The 22,610-nt window shown below is 36.5% G+C and overlaps 1 protein-coding gene across 1 annotated transcript in view; it reads left to right on the top strand.

Moving 5' to 3' along the window:
• The first annotated feature begins 15,859 nt into the window (after nt 1-15,859).
• The window catches only part of LOC128989204 (transcription factor hamlet-like), a 60,424-nt gene continuing 53,673 nt past the window's right edge, over nt 15,860-22,610 (top strand). Inside the window, exons 1-4 of the mRNA XM_054411076.1 lie at nt 15,860-16,204; nt 16,844-16,987; nt 20,863-20,994; nt 22,321-22,372. Of these exons, the coding sequence (XP_054267051.1) occupies nt 16,004-16,204; nt 16,844-16,987; nt 20,863-20,994; nt 22,321-22,372 (529 nt within the window). The 5' untranslated portion in view covers nt 15,860-16,003. The remainder of the gene's footprint in view (nt 16,205-16,843; nt 16,988-20,862; nt 20,995-22,320; nt 22,373-22,610) is intronic.

The raw sequence follows: 22,610 nt of genomic DNA, 5'->3' as shown, positions 1-22,610 counted from the left end.
TTGGTGAAATTTCTGTTTTTGGTAAAAGAGGAAGATCGTAGTGAAGGTCGTGTAGATGTTCTGGGTATTCGAAATCGCAGTCTAATATATATCCTGTGTCACCATGTTTTGGAATTTGAACAATATCTCCAATTGACTCTGGGTCGATCCATTTAAAGTTATCATATGGAAGGGGGTTGGACATTGCCCATCCATACAAATTGTTTGCATCAAAATACCCAAGATAAACTGATGGCTCTTGCTGGTTGTAGTTTGGCAGATCTTTATTGTTGGCTTTTACATGTCTTACAACGCTTTGAGTCAATCCTCCTCTGACACCGGACTCAACCATCAGCACCATATCAATATCTGTTAAAAGTTGAAGTTTGCAATTGGTTTCTTTTAACATCGCCTGCCAAGCTAATCCTGGAGATGTGTAAGAATGAAGAGGGTCTAATCCGTATGCTCCCAAACAGGTGTTTCTGAATTCCTCCATCACATCACAAAGCAGAGTTACATCGAGTTTAACATAAAAATCTGAATAATCCCCTAATGTTTCCATATCAAGTTCGTTCCAAACTCTGCATGCATGTTGGTAATCTTCTGGTGATATTTCTGAATTGTTCAGCTTGTTGGTAAAGGCTTCTGGTGGAGGAAGTGATGTCTCGTCAAATCTGTGCAATCCATCGATGTAATCATAGGGGAAAACTCCTTTTCGAAGAACTAAATCCAATTTGTTGTTGTCTACTATTTTACTTGTTTCTATTAAATTTTCTCTTGTCAAATTTTCTGATAATTTCATAAGACTAGAAGGCATAAATCTGTAGGAGTCAAGAAATCTGAGTTTCATTTTACCAACCTTTTTTGAAAAACTAATAAACCTTTCCATCGTTACGGCTAATACATCAATTTTACCATTGTCCCTTCCTAATTCAGGTATTATAAAATGTCCATCATAACCGCTTAAGTTGTGCATTACAATTGGAATATAAGTAGGAATTTTATAGTTTAAGTTACAAGCGTTACACGCAGCACCTCTGTAGCTTCCAGTCAGATGGTCGTGGTCATGCACTTTATGATTATCTTCTGTAAATGTTTTCTTGCACAAATAACATGATGTTGATAAATCGTATTCTTGAACTTCATCGGGTGACATATGTGTCATAGGTTTTACCTGTGTATAAATTTCCTCTACTTTTTCAGCTATATTGTACAGCTCGTCAACAAAGTGTTTAGCTGCATCTTCACCACGATACACTTTGGGTTCAGCTGTCAGTCCATAATCTTGTAAATATTCTTCGGAAAGCGTTGACTTGATGAGTAGACAAAAACTGTTGGGTGAATGTAGTTGGTACTTGTTTCTTCTTGATGTGTCCTCCTCTTGATGTTCTAACGGTAGTAGAGTAGATTCAAAATCAGCATACACGACAATAGGAATTCTATATTGATGAACTACATTATTAAACTGTACAAATGCTCTATCAGCTGGTGGTAGGTTAATCTTAACTTCTTCATTTCCATTGCATAACCTTTTATGTTCTAACAACCATTCAGACCCTCCATTTCTCATAGATTTGTTCACATGACAGAAACATCTTTTACAAATTGTTTTACATCCCCCATGCTTTGAAATCTGGGAAGTAACGAGTTTGTTAAAGTTCTTAATATATACATAGTGCGATATTTCACCTTTGGTAATTAATAACAAGTCAGTGTGATTATTTAGTTCGTGTGCACTTATACGTAGAGGATATACATTGTTTGATGAATCTAAACCATATATATTTACAGAAGCAGTTGGGTTCTGTTTTTCAAACTTGGTGATGTCTTTGATTTTTACAGGGTAGCTCATTCCTTGAAAATTATAATTGTGCTGTACTTCTTCATATTTTCTTCCAACCCTTTGCGGATCATTTTTTTTTACATATTTTACCAACATTGAATATTTAAAACATTCATTATCATTATTTTGTACATTTACACAAGATTGAGTTTTAGCAATTTTCTTGGGTAGAGGAATATAACTACTACCTCTCATTCCATATCCGTGTTTATGCACTCTTACATCCAAGCCCGATATGTTCAATACAGTCCATCCTGATCCTCTGCCTTCATGTTCTTGCAATTTCGTCAAAAGTTCTTCAAAACATTCATCTACAATTGATTCAATATCTGAGGCAAACATAATGGTTCTGTTTTTTGTTAAAAATCCTCTAGGTGATGTTTCATTTTGTATGTTGGTAAACATAACATCCAGCAATAGTCCAAACTTTATAAAATTTAATCTTTGTAATTCACTTTGCAACGTTTTAATAACTAGTCTTTTTGCACTAAACATAAATTCTTCCAGTTTTAATGCGGCATTGTCAATTTTGAAATGTGTTACCACTTTACCTGGTAGAGCATGAGCGTGTAGTTCCACATTTGTTGAAGATGTAGCAGTTGAAGGTGAAGTTGAAAGTTTAGGTGCGTAATGGATAACACTTGGTCTTGAAGTGGATGATTTCGGGTCTTTTTCTTCTTGGCCTCTTGAAGTCGATGGTCTTGGTTCTTCTTCTTCTGTATTTCTTGAGGTAGATGGTTTGGGTTCTTCTTCTTCTCCTTGTCCTATTTTATACAATTCTTCAATTAAGTCTTGATATCCTTCCAATTCCTCATAATTTGTAGGATGATCGACTATTTCATGAAGTAGAAGATCTATTTCATCCTCAAACGTGGCTTGACAAATGGCACAGCGTAGCATGGAAGTAGATGGTTTTGGTTCTTCTTCTCCTCGATCTCTTGAAGTAGATGGTGTCGGTTCTTCTTCTTCTCCTTGTCCTATTTTATTCAATTCTTCAATCAAGTCTTGATATCCTTCCAATTCCTCTTCATTTGTAGGATGATCGACTATTTCATGAAGTAGAAGATCTATTTCATCCTCGAATGTGGCTTGACAAATGGCGCAGCGTAGCATGTTGTAGATGTTCTCTATTCAAGAAGCAGCAGCATACTGATGAAAGGTGTGAACATCCACCCCTATTTATACTATTCCCTCCCCTCTCTCCCCTCTCTCCCCTCTACTACTACTATTAAATTAATAACATCACCCCAATCCCCAATTTTTTTATAATCTAACGTAAATACAGGCTATTCTTCAATTTTCACGTTTTTTATACCTTTATGTACTGGTTGGGGGTGAGGGTTGGGTTCAAACCAACCACCTTACTTTTAGTAGTGGGGGAAATTGATATTTTCATTATTTTAAAATATTGCAGAAATTTCTAAGTTTAAGAAGTGGGTCAAGGTCATTGTAACGTAATAAAAAAATTGTGTGAACAATTCGTTTAATTCTGCACCATGTTTTTTTACACAATGATGTATCAGAATCAAACAAATTGCTCACACATTTTTTTTAAGAATTTGGAAAAATTGAATTTACTGTGTTAATCTTTGGTAATGTAAAATGTTAAAAGGAAAAAGTTACTGTGTCTTTTTCATCTTGGAAATTGAAGATTTCCAAGACAATCTTCCTTTAGCATCCCGAATAAGGTAGTCAGTTCTTTTCGGATGTTCAGGGTTTACAACATCTCTTGGTAATCTAATAGAAAAATGCTCTCCTGTATCGTTACGTTTTATAATGATGTTATTAAACCATACACATCTGACAAAGAAATATTTCGTACACCTTTTCATTCTTCTTACCCGGATTGCTTTGGGAAGTTCTTTAATTTTATTGGAAGACTCTGTGCTTTTATTGTGTTTTGAATGAATGGAGCACATATCACTATTCAAAACACAAACCTTTTCACAGTGTTCCCCCTTACTAACACCCTTTTTAAAAACATATCGACACTTGGAGAGGGTGTGTGCAAATTTTCTCCTCCTGTCAGCAATTAATTGTTTACACTTATCTGAAGGAGAAGTGTGTAAGTGGCCAAAGGATTTGGAAGTGGCTGGTAGGGAGTCGTTTAGGGGGGATATGATGGGTGGTGGGATAGTGCATTGTAAAGGTGGAGTTGTTAAGGAAGAAATACATGGTGTAGAAGTTGGAGGTGGAGATGCAGTTCTAGTGGCAGTAGGTGTTAGTAGAACATCAGCAACAGTGCAGTCAGAGGATGAGGAAGAGCTTCTAGATGCAGATGAATCAGACGAGGTTGACTCCGAAGTAGATGAACAAGACAAGCTTGATTGTGAAGATGAAGATGAAGACAATATTTCTATCAGCGGAGGAGATTGATCACCACTGGTCCGGAAGGTGTATTGTTCTTCTGCTCCAGGACTTGCACCTTCTGACTGTAGTATTTCTCGAAGAACCAATTTTGGATCTGACGCATGCGATGAAATTAAAATAGATCGAGGAAGAGACTTTGAAGATGAAGAAACTACTTTCGAGGGTCTAGTGGGAATTCTAAGGTAAGCCATGATAGCAAATAAAACAGTGAATAGTAACTAGAACTGACTCAGCTAGCTAGGACTACTTCAGACCATTGAATGATCATTGCCTGCGAAGCAAACCTCCTTTTATAGCAAAACTCAAGTGGAGGGGGGAAGCTTGTGGGTGGAGGGGGGAAGCTTGTGGTTGGAGGGGAAATGTTGTGTCCGTTGGTGTTAACTTAAAAGAACTGTTCTCGGTTCCCAATAATGTACTATAAGGAAGCTTTCTAAGTCCTGTAAGTAGGTCAAGGTCATTTAAAAATATTGCCAAAAGGAGAGATGGAGCAAAAATTGGCTCCATCTCTCCTTTTGTTGTAATAGGGGAACTTAGTGTTTGTTATGTATTTTAAGGGAAGCTTTCTAAGTCCTGTAAGTAGGTCAAGGTCATTTCAAAATAATGCCAAAAGGAGAGATGGAGCAAAAATAAGCTCCATCTCTCCTTTTGTTGTAGTGGGGGAACTTAGTGTTTGTTTTATTTTCGTGTTTGTGTGTAAGTCTGAATTGGCTAAAGACCAATGTATCAGTCTTTTTGATCAGAGGCAGCGCAGCCAAAGGACTGTCCTCATGGTATTGATCAAAGACTCATTAGCAATAGCCGGAGCAGCGCAGTCAACGAACTGTCCCCATAAAAAGGTGTGAATGTCATCTATCTCATTTTGTTGTAGTGGGGGAACTTAGTGTTTGTTTTATTTTCATGTTTGTGTGTAAGTCTGAATTGGCTAAAGACCAATGTATCAGTCTTTTTGATCAGAGGCAGCGCAGCCAAAGGACTGTCCTCATGGTATTGATCAAAGACTCATTAGCAATAGCCGGAGCAGCGCAGTCAACGAACTGTCCCCATAAAAATGTGTGTATGTCAAAGAGAACTCTATGTCATGAATTTACTATTGGTTTCATGTTTTTGTTTTGTGTGAACGTTTTCAACTTACTAATGTCACTTAGAACTTTGTAACATACAATGATCAACTCAAATTGAAAATAAAATTACTAATAGGGACTTTATTATTTTGATACCTGAAATAGAACAACACATAATTAAGAAATACAACACCCTTACCAAAGATACAAATACGCAAAACACCCTCTAACTACAAGCCAACAAATACTACAATCAACATGCTTCTAATATAACTACTAAGTGACAAGAACCTTAGGTTAGAGTGGTACCAACTCTAAACTAAGGGTCTCGTCTTTAGCCAGTTTGCCCATCCGGTCAGCTTCACCGGTTGTGCAAGACTGACAATCATCCGTCTGCTCGCAGCCCTTTTATACGCTCGGGTTGAGTGGTGGGGGTAGAACAACGCTGCACCTGCTTATGTAAATTAACTAGCGATAGTAGGTCCCTAGCTAGAATATATGCCCGGTCGGATTCAAACATATACAAGGCAGATCCATTACTACCGTTTTTATATTTTTTCCAAGATATTTTCAAAGTCCTGTAAGTAGGTCAAGGTCATTTAAAATAATACCAAATGAAGAGATGGAGCAAACATGCTCTATCTCTCCTTCTGTTGTAGTGAGGAAAGTGTCTGTGTTTAGGTATAACAACAAAAGCTTAAAATTTAATTTAACCAAATGCAGAATAGTATGCAGGCCGTTGGACCTCTCAACTAATTACAAAATGGTCAACTTAAATTTTAAAATATAGAATATTTACAGTCACAAGAAAGTGTTCATTGTTAGCTGACATAAGTTAACTACCAATGACAACGAAAAGTTTAAAATTTAATTTAACCAAATGCAGAATAGTATGCAGGCCGTTGGACCTCTCAACTAATTACAAAATGGTCAACTTAAATTTTAAAATATAGAATATTTACAGTCACAAGAAAGTGTTCATTGTTAGCTGACATAAGTTAACTACCAATGACAACGAAAAGTTTAAAATTTAATTTAACCAAATGCAGAATAGTATGCAGGCCGTTGGACCTCTCAACTAATTACAAAGTGGTCAACTTAAATTTTAAATATAGAATATTTACTGTCACAAGAAAGTTTTCATTGTTAGCTGACATAAGTAAACTACCAATGACAACGAAAAGTTTAAAATTTAATTTAACCAAATGCAGAATAGTATGCAGGCCGTTGGACCTCTCAACTAATTACAAAGTGGTCAACTTAAATTTTAAATATAGAATATTTACTGTCACAAGAAAGTTTTCATTGTTAGCTGACATAAGTAAACTACCAATGACAACGAAAAGTTTAAAATTTAATTTAACCAAATGCAGAATAGTATGCAGGCCGTTGGACCTCTCAACTAATTACAAAATGGTCAACTTAAATTTTAAAATATAGAATATTTACAGTCACAAGAAAGTGTTCATTGTTAGCTGACATAAGTAAACTACCAATGACAACGAAAAGTTTAACATTTAATTTAACCAAATGCAGAATAGTATGCAGGCCGTTGGACCTCTCAACTAATTACAAAATGGTCAACTTAAATTTTAAAATATAGAATATTTACAGTCACAAGAAAGTGTCCATTGTTAGCTGACATAAGTAAACTACCAATGACAACAAAGGTTTAAAATTTAATTTAACCAAATGCAGAATAATATGCAGGCCGTTGGACCTCTCAACTAATTACAAAATGGTCAACTTAAATTTTAAAATATAGAATATTTACAGTTACAAGAAAGTGTTCATTGTTAGCTGACATAAGTTAACTACCAATGACAACGAAAAGTTTAAAATTTAATTTAACCAAATGCAGAATAGTATGCAGGCCGTTGGACCTCTCAACTAATTACAAAATGGTCAACTTAAATTTTAAAATATAGAATATTTACAGTCACAAGAAAGTGTTCATTGTTAGCTGACATAAGTAAACTACCAATGACAACGAAAAGTTTAAAATTTAATTTAACCAAATGCAGAATAGTATGCAGGCCGTTGGACCTCTCAACTAATTACAATATGGTCAACTTAAATTTTAAAATATAGAATATTTACAGTCACAAAAGATTGTTCATTTTAATGGGGGACTTCTTTATCCTTTGTTAGCTGAAATATCACATGATTAGAAAAATACAACACTCTGCGCAATTCAAGTACTAAAGACACGATGCACTCCATAAAGTAAAACCATCTAAGATACAAGCTAAAAAAACAACATGCAGCACATGCTATTGACTAAAACATTAAGTTAGATTGGCCAAATCTAACGAAAGGTTTTAATCAAAAGTCAGTCAGTCTACACTCAACCAGTCAGCTGTGCCAGTTGGGTGAGACTGACTACAGTCCGTTCGCTGCCGCTACTTTTATCCGCGAACCAGTTGGGAGGGGGTCGGTTGGGAGGTTTACCCTGCTTCGCGGGTAAATTTCCCTACTGTCGGGTAATTCTACCTACTAAGTAAGGAAGTCTCCAAACCTCCAACATCACATCATTCAGTGTCGAACCTTCAACGAAGACTGTTCACATATGCTAGCTCTGTTCTGATGTTAACTATGGATAAGCCAAGTACAATCACACAAGATAAACTAAAGAGAATAAAAGAAGATTTAAAGAAATCTACTACTACTAAAACTAGCAATTTTCGCAAGTCAATGTCACTACGTCTAAAGTTTCAGAAGCAAATTAAATTACCACTACATTGGAATGCATCAGGATCAAATTATTCTAATCAATTATCACCCGAAGCCATATGTCAAGAAATGAAGCTTCCTCAACTAGTAAGTCCAATAGAAACAGAAAAAGTAACATTTAAATATATGTTACAAAACAAACATTATCAATTAGTAGAACAAAGACAAAACGAAAATGGTAAAACGTTTATTTTCTTTTATGACAACAAGTTTTTAGAGGTTTGCTTTCCGACACGATTAAATGTGCCAAAGCCTCCTGACGTTGAAGATGGCAAACTAATTTATTTGATTCGCACAAGTCAGGACACATGGAATTGGGTATAATTCACTTAAAAAAAAAAACAGTCTTTCTAAAGACTCCATTATATAAACATATTTTGACCACAAAGTCTGATCTGTCAAACTGTTTAACAAAATATAAACGATATTTAATTTTACTTTATTTTTTACGTCACGGTCTCCAGTACCCGTAATACACCACTACTTAAGGTTTTTTTTAAGACCAACAAATATTTACTAACATGGGGAAAATATATCTACTTTTTGGAACGTATTTCTGTATAAACATCTTTTAACCACAAACAGCTAACCTGCGACTATCTAACATAAGATATAAATTAAAATTGGTTTTTACAATACCTTGTGTTGTTGAGTCAATCGAGGTGTAGTATTACGATGGCATCAACGATGCAAACGATAGACCCAGGACCGTACAACACTCCGCCACTATGTCCGAAAGCAAACTGTAGAACTGTGGATACAAATCCACATGGAGGTTGAGTAGGGGCATTTGACCTTGTTCCACTGCCCGCTCACTTTCCCTTCGCGGCCTCAGCCTAATTCACGGCGGCCGGTGACACAACCTTGCACCACGCCGCCGCGGGCACTAGTACAATACTGTAGGCTACTGTTAAATGTTACCGTCGACAATATGATTTTAACTCAATTTATTGTCTACATGTAAGCTGTGTTTTGGTTTAAAACCTTGGTGTAGCTGTTGGTTGATATTCCCAATACATTTAAGACAATTGCAAACGAACAAGTATTAGCTATTTAAACACACTACTGTACAGACAGCTGTTTCATCCCCTATCCATTACCACCAGCTCCTACCACCTGTATCCTGTTACCACCTGCTTGCTGCACTTGTGACGACGTACGCTAATTTTATACAAAACGTCAGAAGTGACGTACCACCGGAAATCTGCTATAACTACGCCATTTCCGCCCCTATCTTCAAAACAGCTGTTCGCGATAGGTCCACCAGTTCACCACTACTCATCACCAGACAAATATGCTTCCTTTATCTGCATGTTACACACGATTGTGTATCAGTTTGATAAGACAATTGACGTACATTGTCTTCCGCGGTTCTAAGTATTGCACGACAAACGTCGTCAGTGTCCGGTGTATGTATGAGTGAGATCATCCCACCTGCGAACTATCAGCTGATTGTGACGTCACGCAACAATGTGCTGACAAGTGACAGCTGAGAGAGTCAGGAAGACCATCTGTTTCATCGCTCATATTGTTACCAGGAATTGCTATGCAGAACGGTGTTATGTCCCGCGGACTGGAGGAATTCCAGAGCGTTGTATGTCAAATTTTGAGGATTGTGCCGGAGATTAGTAATTACGATGATCATGAACCATGATTTTTAGTTACCTAAAGTATAATTAAAATGTTTTTAAATTATATGGGGTAACAAAAAACATCCTAGAACAATGACATTGTTTCCCAATCAAGACTTAAGAGGTCAAAACAAATAATGAATCTAAATAAAAAAGTTCACCAGAATTTCCAACTTAAAAAAAAGACCCAGCAAGGTAGAGGAAAATATTTAACTAAGCTGTATCGGTATACATTGTACAGTCCAAAATATAATTTTTCTGTAACTTACTTCTCAGAAAGAAAACGTGTAAATACGAACTTTCAACAGTGCTAAATAACAAAAAAACATCCAACAATATCCTTCTTCGCAATCGGTCCTTAGCGGTCGAAAGCAAATACAACCGAACAATATTATACAACATTACCCAACAGCGAACAAAAGATGGCATTGTCCCAGTCTACCTAGGCCAGACAGGGTGGCTACGATCTGCCGCTTCCTAGAACCCTATCTTGTTGGCTTCCTGGCCGAACACTGATTATGATTTTATAGCGAGGGGGCGGCCGTCTGGGATTTGCCGCCCTTATTTGACCCAAGGGTTGCTAAAACCTGGGCAAACGTTGGCCCGATAGCGGCCTCTTAGAGGGAACGATCGTCTTGTAAACCGGTGACCAAAGCTGACAGATCCTGAACAAGATGTAACAGAGTCCCACGGTAGGATCAGATGGAACTTGTTTGTGAGAACTGCTGCAGTGTTTAAGGTTACAATGGCATCTAAATGAAATAGATAAAACATTCTCCCAGATTTCTCATCCTTATGGATCAGCTGAAGTTTGATTGTTAGTTTTGTCCGGTGCACTATAGAGGTAATTTTTAGTTTACATTTTGTTTCTTGTTATTTCGGTCATGTAAAACATCGTTTAACAAAATGAAACGATTCAATCACAAAAAATAACTCGTCCTCTAGTTATATAGCAAAACAGTAACACAAAAATCGTTAAATTAACCCTAAAATAATAAAAACAAAAGTTTGTCGACACTAGTTATCATGTGTCACCGGATATGAACTAGACACGAAAAATGAGCTTCAAAATTTATAATTGGATAATAAGTCGTCGAAATTCTCTGAATTAAGGCACTATACCCAGATTTGAAGAATAAAATGTTAAATGATTCATTGTAGTTTTTAAACATCATGTTAATAATGAAATGACAAAATATATAATAGAGATTCTAGACAGAACTTTTAAAATGCCAAATAATTGTATACAAATTTATTATTATCTACACCAAATATTTTCTCCATACGCGTAGTCAGTTGATTGAAAAACAGGTAAAAATTCATAGTCTTTTACGAAATATTCCACTAACGGTACTTGTGACACTAACGCTACGTAAAACTTCTATAAAGTATGGTGAGTAATTAAAATATTTAACTGCAGTTCATGTTGTTAAGCATTCTCCAAAAACGTAGAAGGACGTGACTTATTTTATGTTAGTTTTTTGGCCGATGTTATTAGTAATACGTCTTGACCATATTTATGAACAATACGTAATTCCAACTTTAAAATCCTCGAACAAAATCAAAATATCTAAACAATTTGTGCAATTCCTGTAAGATTTATAAATTTTACTCTTTTTATTCGTCAAGCGAAAATCTTAACCCTAACAAATAAAAAAATACATATCAAAAGACACCTGTATCAAAAAAACTTCTCCATGAAACCCCGCAATCCGCAGGTTTTAAACTGATTTCGAAGCAACAAAGCGGCATTGTCAACCACAATGTTTATCCCCATACAATGTTGATGGTTCCACAATGGACTAATCTCGCTCCAGCATTGTCTTACCTCGTGATTACCCAATTACCCCAGAGTCAACAGAGTTTTACCCTGTTTACCCTTCATGCACACATTGTCCCATACTTTCTATACCGTCCACTTTCCTTCAATGGCAACAGGAAATAGTAGTAGATTGTTGGTAGAAACAACAAAGGGGTTTTTGTGACCTTTGGACTCGAATTTTGTTTCTCACATTGTGTGGAGGAAAAGAAATAGGTAATGTTATAACAGGGACGTATTGTTTTAGGTTTTTAGCAAATTAGTATGATAGATACTGTAATATATTTAAATATTGATTGATTGACGTTATCCATGTTCGTAAACTTTTTAAATCATTTATATATACATAGAGCTTTCAAATCCTCTATTTTAGTACAACATAACATAACTTCAAATATAAAAAATATAATCCATGTGGTAAATTAAACCAACGGTGCACACTGAAATGAATATATTTTCTTTAAGAGGCATGTCTCGAAACTTAGTTTATTTTCTAACTTCAATAAATAGTAAACACGTAATTTGGTTTTGTTTGTACAGATATTTTTCCTGTACATCTCTTACCAATGAAGACTATTTTTCATCTGATTTTAATTTCATTTCAATCAACCAAAAAAATTGCACCAATTTATCAAATAACATCAACATTCTTAAAAATCTACATTCAGGAAACAATGGAAAAGTTCTGAAACAAGTCAAAATAATGGATTCAATCGAAAAATATCTCATACTTAAAGCAAACCAGAATAATCCCAATTATATTTAAAATAACAAATCCCTTCAAGAAACCCAATAAAAAATGCCCCAATTAAATAAATAAATAGTTAATAAATTTCCAAATATGTACTGTCTCTTGAAAATATTATCTGTTAAATCGAATTTTATCCAAACCAAACCAATAATATAAACGAATGTTAAGTATCTACTTTTTATTGAGGCTTGAAAATGGACTACGTTTCAAAAGAATTCACTTCAAGAAAAAATGTATTAATATCAGGGTGCGCAGTTGTTTTCAATTTACCATCTTAATAAATTAGCAACCCTATTTTGTGAAAAAAAAACTATAAATATAATTATTTCAATCCTCATATGTACCTAAAAATTTTGTAAAAATTTAATTTAATTTAATTTTGTAAAAATTACACTACTAAACCCAACGTAAAAATCTATAAAACCATAGACTAACCAACACAAGTAGACTTCTCATCCCATTGTAAATTTTGAAGCACGTTTTTCGTGTCTAGTTCATGTAAGAGACACAAAGGCGCTAGTGTCGATGAAACTTTGTTTCCGTTATTTTAGGGTTTATTTCTTGATTTTTGCTTTACTGTTTGGTTATATAACTAGGGGACAAGTTATTGTTTATGATTAGATCGTATTATTTGGTTAAACGAGGTTTTAAATGGCTGTAATAACGGGAAACAAATTGTAAACAAAACACGACCTCTACATAAACCGTACATGAACTAACAATAAAATTGTCTTCAGCTGTTCCATAAGGATGAGAAATCTACTAAGGGAGTATGTTTTATCTATGATAAAAATTACAAATTACCACACGAATTAAAAGGTTAACACCTGCTCCTATCTTAAATGAATTACAATCCTAATGAGCCTAATTATAAAGTCAAACAAGTAATCCATTGAGAGAAAATTACTCTAATAAATCTCATGAATGAAAATACGTTTGCGAATATGACTGTAGCATCCGGTGGTCGAAAACCGCGGCAAGACAAGAGATGATAACGAATTGGCGGGAAGACAGCGTTCCCAGGCTGTTATCACTAGCGCTTCTCTTATCATTGAAGTGGGCAGTGTGAACCAAAGTGTGACCATTCACGCAGCTTTCCTATCCGTCGGACATCCGTCAATTGATGGTTATCTCTGCGTACCACGTGTTTCATTGTGTTTAAATCTGCCTATTGAAGGCGAAGAGAAGGTGAATAGTTTGCTGTTTTTATAGATTTTTTTATGAAGTTGTTTGTTGTGATTAGTCCAAACGTCTATGTAGACTATTCTGTGAAGTATATTGTGGGGTAGATCCAGGTGACTTAATTGTATGGGTAATATTTATCAATGAGACGAAACGAAACTCAACGTCCGCTTGTCACGGCTTAGAGTAGTAGTTATTTTAAGACTTCCAAAAAAATTTTATTTTTCCATTAATATTTTATTAATTTAGTCGAAAAAATCTAAAAAAATTTCTATACACATAGGCTACGATTTCTCACGTTTAGCAGAAATGGTCAAATTTAAATGTATTTACATTATACAAACTATTGAGTCTTGAACTGAAAATGTTGAATAGTTTAATTAGTTCCACGTTTCCAAACGATATATTTGATATAGTCTACTCCAGTAAAATATTGATTTAAAAATCACAAACACTTTTTTTAGGGGAAATGGTCCAAAATTATCACATACAGATTTTCTATAAGCACACCTAATCAGCTTTTGAACGTATTCAATTACAATTTTATGATTTATGACAAAACGTGTTATATGTATTTCAATTAACTTAACACCAATACATGGATTATTAATTTACTGTTGTCTTCTCATATACCACCTCAATATTTTACAAATTTTTAGTCAGTTACATTTTTCATAATGTTTCCAAGTGCTCTTTTGACAGTAAAAATGAACAGTACGGCGCCACGTAGAGCGCTAGTGTCGCTGGTGACGCGACCAATCAGTGTTTATGACCAAACTGTCAATATATGGCGCGACAATCCGTGGAGTGACGTCACCATCACACCCTAGTACAAGGTGAGGATAAAACATGACTAGCCAATATCACTGGTGTAATACACAAAACAACCCTGTCGATTTTAATGCGTTCCACGTTTCATACTTCATACGTATCAAAGGGCGTGTAGACTAGTTCATGAATCAAGTAACTGCCAGAAGAATGCAATGAAAAAATGTGCTGTGTAGACACGTGATTACAGTTGGGTAGCTAAGTGGGAATCGTGCTCACCTAGTTATATGAAGAACTTTGGTTCTAAATTGTCCTTGATGACTAGGCTATGCAGTCCTAGGCTAATGATTAAATAGGAATAGCGGAAAAACAGCTACAGTAATCTTAGGACGAGGGTATTGACGTCAAGAACGAGGAAGGACCTCTGGACCCCCAGGTACCCCCGGAGCTGGAGGTGCGAGGTTGTGGTGTCTAGAACATATAACTCATCCTGGCTATATTACAGGTAGTGGTGACGAGGGTGACACTGGGGAGATGAAGGTACCTGACCAGGAGGATGAGGGTATCGACGTTATGAGGGAGGACCTCTGGACCCCCAGGTACCCCCGGAGCTGGAGGTGCGAGGTTGTGGTGTCTGGACCACATCACTCATCCTGTCTATGTTACAGGTAGTGGTGACGAGGGTGACACTGGGGAGATGAAGGTACCTGACCAGGAGGACGAGGGTATCGACGTCAAGAACGAGGGAGGACCTCTGGACCCCCAGGTACCCCCGGAGCTGGAGGTGCGAGGTTGTGGTGACTGGACCACATCACTTATCCTGTCTATATTACAGGTAGTGGTGACGAGGGTGACACTGGGGAGATGAAGGTACCTGACCAGGAGGACGAGGGTATCGACGTCAAGAACGAGGGAGGACCTCTGGACCCCCAGGTACCCCCGGAGCTGGAGGTGCGAGGTTGTGGTGACTGGACCACATCACTTATCCTGTCTATATTACAGGTAGTGGTGACGAGGGTGACACTGGGGAGATGAAGGTACCTGACCAGGAGGACGAGGGTATCGACGTCAAGGACGAGGGAGGCCCTCTGGACCCCCAGGTACCCCCGGAGCTGGAGGTACGAGGTTGTGGTGTCTGGACCACATCACTCATCCTGTCTATGTTACAGGTAGTGGTGACGAGGGTGACACTGGGGAGATGAAGGTACCTGACCAGGAGGACGAGGGTATCGACGTCAAGGACGAGGGAGGCCCTCTGGACCCCCAGGTACCCCCGGAGCAGGAGGTGCGAGGTTGTGGTGTCTGGACCACATCACTCATCCTGTCTATGTTACAGGTAGTGGTGACGAGGGTGACACTGGGGAGATGAAGGTACCTGACCAGGAGGACGAGGGTATCGACGTCAAGGACGAGGGAGGCCCTCTGGACCCCCAGGTACCCCCGGAGCTGGAGGTGCGAGGTTGTGGTGTCTGGACCACATCACTCATCCTGTCTATGTTACAGGTAGTGGTGACGAGGGTGACACTGGGGAGATGAAGGTACCTGACCAGGAGGACGAGGGTATCGACGTCAAGGACGAGGGAGGCCCTCTGGACCCCCAGGTACCCCCGGAGCAGGAGGTGCGAGGTTGTGGTGTCTGGACCACATCACTCATCCTGTCTATATTACAGGTAGTGGTGACGAGGGTGACACTGGGGAGATGAAGGTACCTGACCAGGAGGACGAGGGTATCGACGTCAAGGACGAGGGAGGCCCTCTGGACCCCCAGGTACCCCCGGAGCTGGAGGTGCGAGGTTGTGGTGTCTGGACCACATCACTCATCCTGTCTATGTTACAGGTAGTGGTGACGAGGGTGACACTGGGGAGATGAAGGTACCTGACCAGGAGGACGAGGGTATCGACGTCAAGGACGAGGGAGGCCCTCTGGACCCCCAGGTACCCCCGGAGCTGGAGGTACGAGGTTGTGGTGTCTGGACGCGAGGCGTGATACACCGAGGGACCCGCTACGGACCTTTCTTGGGGAAGTGGACTTCAGATCGTCCACACGATCCGCAGACCTACTGGGAGGTCAGTGACTCTATGTAGGCCTACTTTATATTTATGAAACCATTGTTTCACACGTTATCAGTATTGGAGAATTTTCACTAGTGGGGTACCATTAATCCTCTTTGTTCTACGAAAGTCCCCATTACTAATGAAATCACAAATGAATAATACAATGGCGAATGCCATAGTATTGGCATCATAATTCAGTTTGCCATAGTATTGGCATCATCATTCAGTTTTGTGATAACCTTTTATCCTAGTGTCCACGAGTAATGTAAGAAGAAAAAATATCACCTTTGCCAGAATCTGTTGTACTGTATTATGTAAGTATTAGTACATTTCCTGCGCTGGCACACATGCATATTTATCTAACTCTACAGTATTACTAGAGGAACCAAAGAATCCTGCACTAAAATCAAACAAACTCAAACAAAACTCGTGACAATCTTATTTCTTAGTTTTACAAAATCTGATCAAACGAATCACCCCTAGTAGCAACTAATGATTCATCAAACCTAAAAAAAAAATCCCTCCCCCAGCCACTACGACGGGATCCGATGACGTTTTACCACACAAACGTTGTATCCGTGCTGAGCACCAGTGGCACCAGGATTACCAATCCCCAAACTGCGCTTTGATGCTTTGATCGTTTGATCGCAGCCACAATTGAGTTCGTTGTGTGTTGGCACGTTCGCTGTGATGTCAGAGCGCTGTGTTAGTGTTAGTGTTAGTGGCAGTAATGGTCCACCTCAGCACTTTGTATCAGCTGTGTCGTTGGCAACCACCGATAATCTTGGTAGTGTTGTAAGTGGAGAAGTTTTACCAAGGAATACATTTTTTTTACTAAATATGCAAGTGGTATTTTTCTAACTCTATGTTTTGTGATAATGCCGAGAATCGATCCTGCCTATCTTGAACTACAGTCTGAGGCACTGACCAAAAGAGTAACACACCCAAAGTATGTATTGTAGTCTGTAGGCTACAAATAATCAAACTCAAAATTCCTACTTGTAACATAAAATAGTTTTAGCTAACATAAAGTGGGTAGTTAATTGGGGATTAGTACTTGATATGGGGTTTCCACATTTATGGAGAGCACACGCTAATCTAAAGGTTGTCATACTTGGAAGAAAACTGTGGAAATGACAACCGAGTTTTGTCTTGTTCTTTCCTAAAGCATTGATTTAGATAACTACTATGGTAAAAAAAACTCCAGAGGGTTTAAAAGGTGGATTTAATGGAATACGTAAATTTTGCCAAAACTGATTATGTTTTTTAAATATTCAATACAAAACGTCATCAATTTCTACAGGCCTGACAAAATGTACCTCTATACATTTTATATGTTATGTTGACAAACCAATACAATACTCTGTGGTACAAACCATAACTAATAGACGTATCACATGTGTATTTCATATTAAAACCTACTTCAATGTCTTTCTTCGAAATATTGTGTTGGCCCACTAGTTGAGTATGTTCCCTACCAAAATAGTCGTAAATGATGAAAAATGTAATAATTTTCTATATTTTTCTTCAGTAGAATACAAAAACATAATTCAATTATGAAATTAATGTTCACTTGATAATAAATAATCGATTTATTTCAGAAAACTAATTTAAACACACTGGGGTATAATTTGTAACGCGTTTAATTTTAAATAATGTAACGATTGAATACACAAAATAATACAAACTGTAAAGAGACAAAAAAATCAACCTTTCACCAAGCACTTCATCAAATTTTTACTCTCATAAAAGCTTAATTGCAATGAAAATCAAATTTCACCCCAATATAAACAGGGGGCTGACCGCAAGAACACAGTCCATGTCAAGATGATTTATTATGCTGGCTTTAATTGTTAACCGTGGGTCGAGTGAAGGGTTAGGAGATGGGGGAGGGAGACAAAAGCCCCCAAATTGCACCTGTATAATTAAGCTGTACGGAGATACGCTAATATTATCTACCCTGGTCAACAACGTACAATGGTACAATGGGCGGTGCTACCCACTCAAATACAAGATGTCTGTTAATTATTGTACACTCCCTTTGCTGGGGTTAATTTAACTGGATTGTGTTCTTGTTGAAATCAAAAGGGGTTTACAGTATTTAGAATATGTTCATGGTAAAATTGTATTGGTATGAATTAATAAAGATATTAACGGCAGAGTCATTGATTCCAGACCATTTGCATTGAGTGAGCTACAATTACAAATACTACATAATTAATAGAAGGCTTAGATATTCTCTGGATTACGTTGAAAATCTTGTAAAAATCATGTTGTTTATGAGTGAGGGATTTAGGTAGAACGACTCTATCAGGATAGGTAATGAGTCCATGAGTGCTTAAAAGCATTGTTGCAACAAAACAAGTCAAAATATAAAAAAAATTCTACTAAAAATATAATTATTTCAAAAGGTAAATGAATATCATTGCATGGTTAAGTTTTCAGGTGTCCCATGGAATGTGTCTCAAATTGATTACGTAAGAACGGCTTAGCGTACAAGGATGAAATAAAACTATTTAACTCTAAATCAACCATAAGGATGAAAATTCCAAAAAATTGTAAATTTAAAATTCCCATGTTATTCTTATGGAGAATAAGTAAACTGTTGTAGTTTGCTTGTTTATAAACATATTTTGCCCAAATTTGGAAAATGTTTTTATTTCTTACTAACTATTAACATTTTACATAAAAAACACTTTTACCCTCCCTGTTGCAGAAAACCTAAGTTTGTGTAAAACTGATTCTATTTAAATAGGGAATAAATGTGATATTTTTAAGGAGACATTTTAGTGTAAATCCATTCAGTGAAATGGAAATTCGCTTAGTCTGCAGGTTTGCTGCGGCGGGGGTATTAAAGGTATTTAATAGACAAACATTAGGTGAATACAGAAATGAATTATCTTTTTCCGTTTCAAAATGGCGGCAGTTTATTTTGAAAAGATCAATATGTTGTTAATGCTCTGTGTCTCCTATACCTATGCACAAAGCCCTACTCCGGTTGAATGATATTACTCGTTATGAAATTATCTTTACTGCGATATGCTACAAGTAACGGTTTTTCAAAATAATAAAAATTAAAAAAAAAGATGTTTGAAAATTTTCAAATGCCCATAGTTTAATATTTTCAAATACGTTAAGTGGCACATCATTTTATAGGATTTTTTATTCTTAACAACTTTGTTACTTTACACTTACTTCGTATCTCTTTTAGTTTTTGTGTAAATTACAAAAAACCTAATTCTCCTATATCGAATTCATGTTATTTGGGTTTAACCCTAAATTTCTACCATCTAAATTCATTCTTAAAATATTCATTTGGTCTAAAATCTTACAACCAACAAATTTATTAGTTTGTTCAATCTTTACCGTATTCGTATGGTGATTTCTCACTCCAAACGAAATTCGACTTTCACATACCCCAAAACCAAATAATTGAGGTGACTTCACAAAACGATTTCCGTCATTATAGATGTATCAAAAGTACACCGTTGCGAGTTGTTTGCAGGCAAAACATTGTGTACACAGTTATGCACGCCGAATCACAACAGCACACGCCAAATTTACTGGCTTGATTAACCCATTGTGAGTCCAGAGACAATAGATCCGGTCATCCAATCAGCTCATTGGTTACTGCTCTTCGTTTAGGAGGGGGGGGGGGGGGTTAGAGGATAAAGTAATGTATGTTTGTAAATAATTTGGTTTGATGGACAATGGTGAAATTTAGAGATATGTTTTTTGTAAGGCGTTTTTTGATGCGAAGGGAAACATGTAAACATTTTGAAATTCTATATTTGCAGGAGAGGGGTGTGAAGTATTACTATACGTTTGTAAATGGCTCACAGTTGTTTTTGAACATCAAAAGGCGAAATTTCAATTAAAAAGCGAAATATAAACAGTGAACAATGTTCACCATGTAAGTTCTTCATATTCTGTTCTCCATTTACGGATTTTTTTACAAAATGCGATTTGATTGTCACTAAAAAGATAAATTTTGTTTCGTATTAAAAGAATATTAAAAGAGATTTCACCGATTTTATTGTATTGGTAGTTACGAATTTATTATCACCTTAGATTTTGTTGCAGCCATAGTATAACTATATCTTTTGGAGATCTAATGATATTGGTATGGTTTAAAAGGGATTAAAGTAAAATTGTACCACAAAATCTTAAAATTAACTACATCAAAACGCATTAATTATTAGAAACATTTCGTGTACCACATATCATTCCGTTCACACTGAATTTGGTAGTTATGTATTTTTAATCGTCCAAGATTTAGTTTCGAATTGATAGGTAGCATCATTAAAAATTGTTAAAAGTGTTGTTTATTGCAAACCACCAAAGGTTGAAAATACATCATTTAACCAATTATAAAAAAAGTAACCAGAATTATAAAAAATAAATACATAAACGTGACATTTTCCACACCAACATTCAAATATATCGGTAAAACCATTCAAGTAAGCTTTAAATGAATGATTAAAGGATAACTATTGACCTGGAAACATTTACTTATCTTACAATCATATATTAACTACACATAAGAACATAACATTTGAAGTTAAATTACATACAGTATTTATTTATAATTTATTACTGTGCTGTTTAGAATGAATGTCATAGTTAAACAAATTGGAGTCAACTAATAAGCGTGGAGCTCATGATTTAAGGGCGCTAAAGATGAAAAGCTGTATCAGTTTTGGTGTGACGCTGGCGACCGTTGCCGCACGCGCGGACACACTGGTCGATGTGGTGAAAAATACATCCGCCCTCAGACCGGCCAGCTAGCAAGGCTGTCATTGGTGGGTCTTCTCTTTACACTGATATACACTACAGGTCGTACGGTGATAGTGTGCAAAATTTGGGGTTTGATAGATAAGGATTTTATACGGTAATTATCTCATACTTCGAATTGATTTTGTCCTCGACGAGTTATCGTCAATAATTAATCAATATGCTTAAGAGTTTGTTATTTTTTGTATTGGTACACTTTCATCTCATAATACCACCAAATATATCTTTCAAAAGTATATATATTAGAATAATAAACTTTATGTAAGAATAACAAATAATGTTCTATTAGGAGGATTAAATCGATACAGTACTATGTTTATGTTTCTATAGTTAACCAACATTGAATCCTACATTATTTAATCGATTTTTATATTGAATTCAATAGTTAAAGAATAGGTTCAGATAATTGTCTTTTAAGTACATTCAAATTCTTCACTCTCACCAAAAACAACCTAAATAAAGTACTTGTACAAGTAATAAACATAATAAATTGAACCAACGTATATTATTATGCAAATTTCATGTAATGTCTTGGAAACCCAATAGTATGATAACCATTATCCACAGTGATTTCAAATAGACTATTTTTATGAAATATAAAAATCGTTAAACATAAATCCTTAGAAATATTCACACTATAACACTATAGCTACCGATATAAAAGTTACCTTTGCCCCAAATCACGACGGATACCCCTCGTAGTGGTCAGGCGGGAATAATGAGCGCATAATTTGTCACTCAGGCCATTAACCATTGCCCATTAACGGATTATGACAAACGGGGCATCCGAATGGACCAAATTGGGCCATATATTATCCGAAGGAATTAAATATTCGAGCTGTAAGAGCTGGGTGGAAGAAGGAGGGGTAACGCGACACCCAGCTGTCGCCTGACTTATCACCTCCAATGACCAATGGACAATGTCCAATGACCGATGTCCATAGCCAATGTTCATGTCGATGTACAGTTCTTGTCTGGCATCATCTGCGTGTAACATTTCGGAGGGTTTGGGGTTTGATTGATAACCGGGTCAGTTCGGTCAACGATGTTATATTGCGTTGGGAGGTTTGAGATTTCATGATTGTTTTATTTAGTGTTGAGAAAGAGTATTTATTTTGAAGTATCAAAATGAAATGTTATTACATTCAATATAATTTACCTTTTCTCGGTAGCCTATGGTGTAAAAAGTTAGAGTTCTGCAGTACGCGTTTCATGTCAATTACGACACAACTTCAGCTGCGTCATTATACAGGTTAAAATCTTTTACGTTTTACGTTAATATGTGACAAACACTATCAATGTGAGCTAATGTTTTAACCTGTATGTTGACGCAGCTGAAGATGTGGCAGAACTCCAACTTTTTACACTCTAGGCTACCGAAAAAAGGTAAATTATGCTGAATAATTGACAGGTGTATAGGCTTTAGTAACAACTATTTGTTTAACGATAAAGGTTTGGAGGGTAAAGATTTACAGTGAATTTACAGTATGCCAATACTATAGGAAAACGGTATACACATAAACACGTGTAGTGATTTTTAATTTTATTCCATTGAATTTCCAATTAAAACAACTTTTAATATTGTCAAACATCTCATATCTTATCATTCTAACATCTACTAGTC

The sequence above is a fragment of the Macrosteles quadrilineatus genome, unplaced genomic scaffold (assembly GCF_028750875.1).
Source record: "Macrosteles quadrilineatus isolate MER2022 unplaced genomic scaffold, UCM_ALF_1.0 Scaffold_3__2_contigs__length_128488019, whole genome shotgun sequence".
Taxonomy (NCBI): Eukaryota; Metazoa; Arthropoda; class Insecta; order Hemiptera; family Cicadellidae; genus Macrosteles; species Macrosteles quadrilineatus.
Note: the sequence above shows the minus strand (reverse complement) of the source record. Positions and strands in the feature narration are given on the sequence as shown.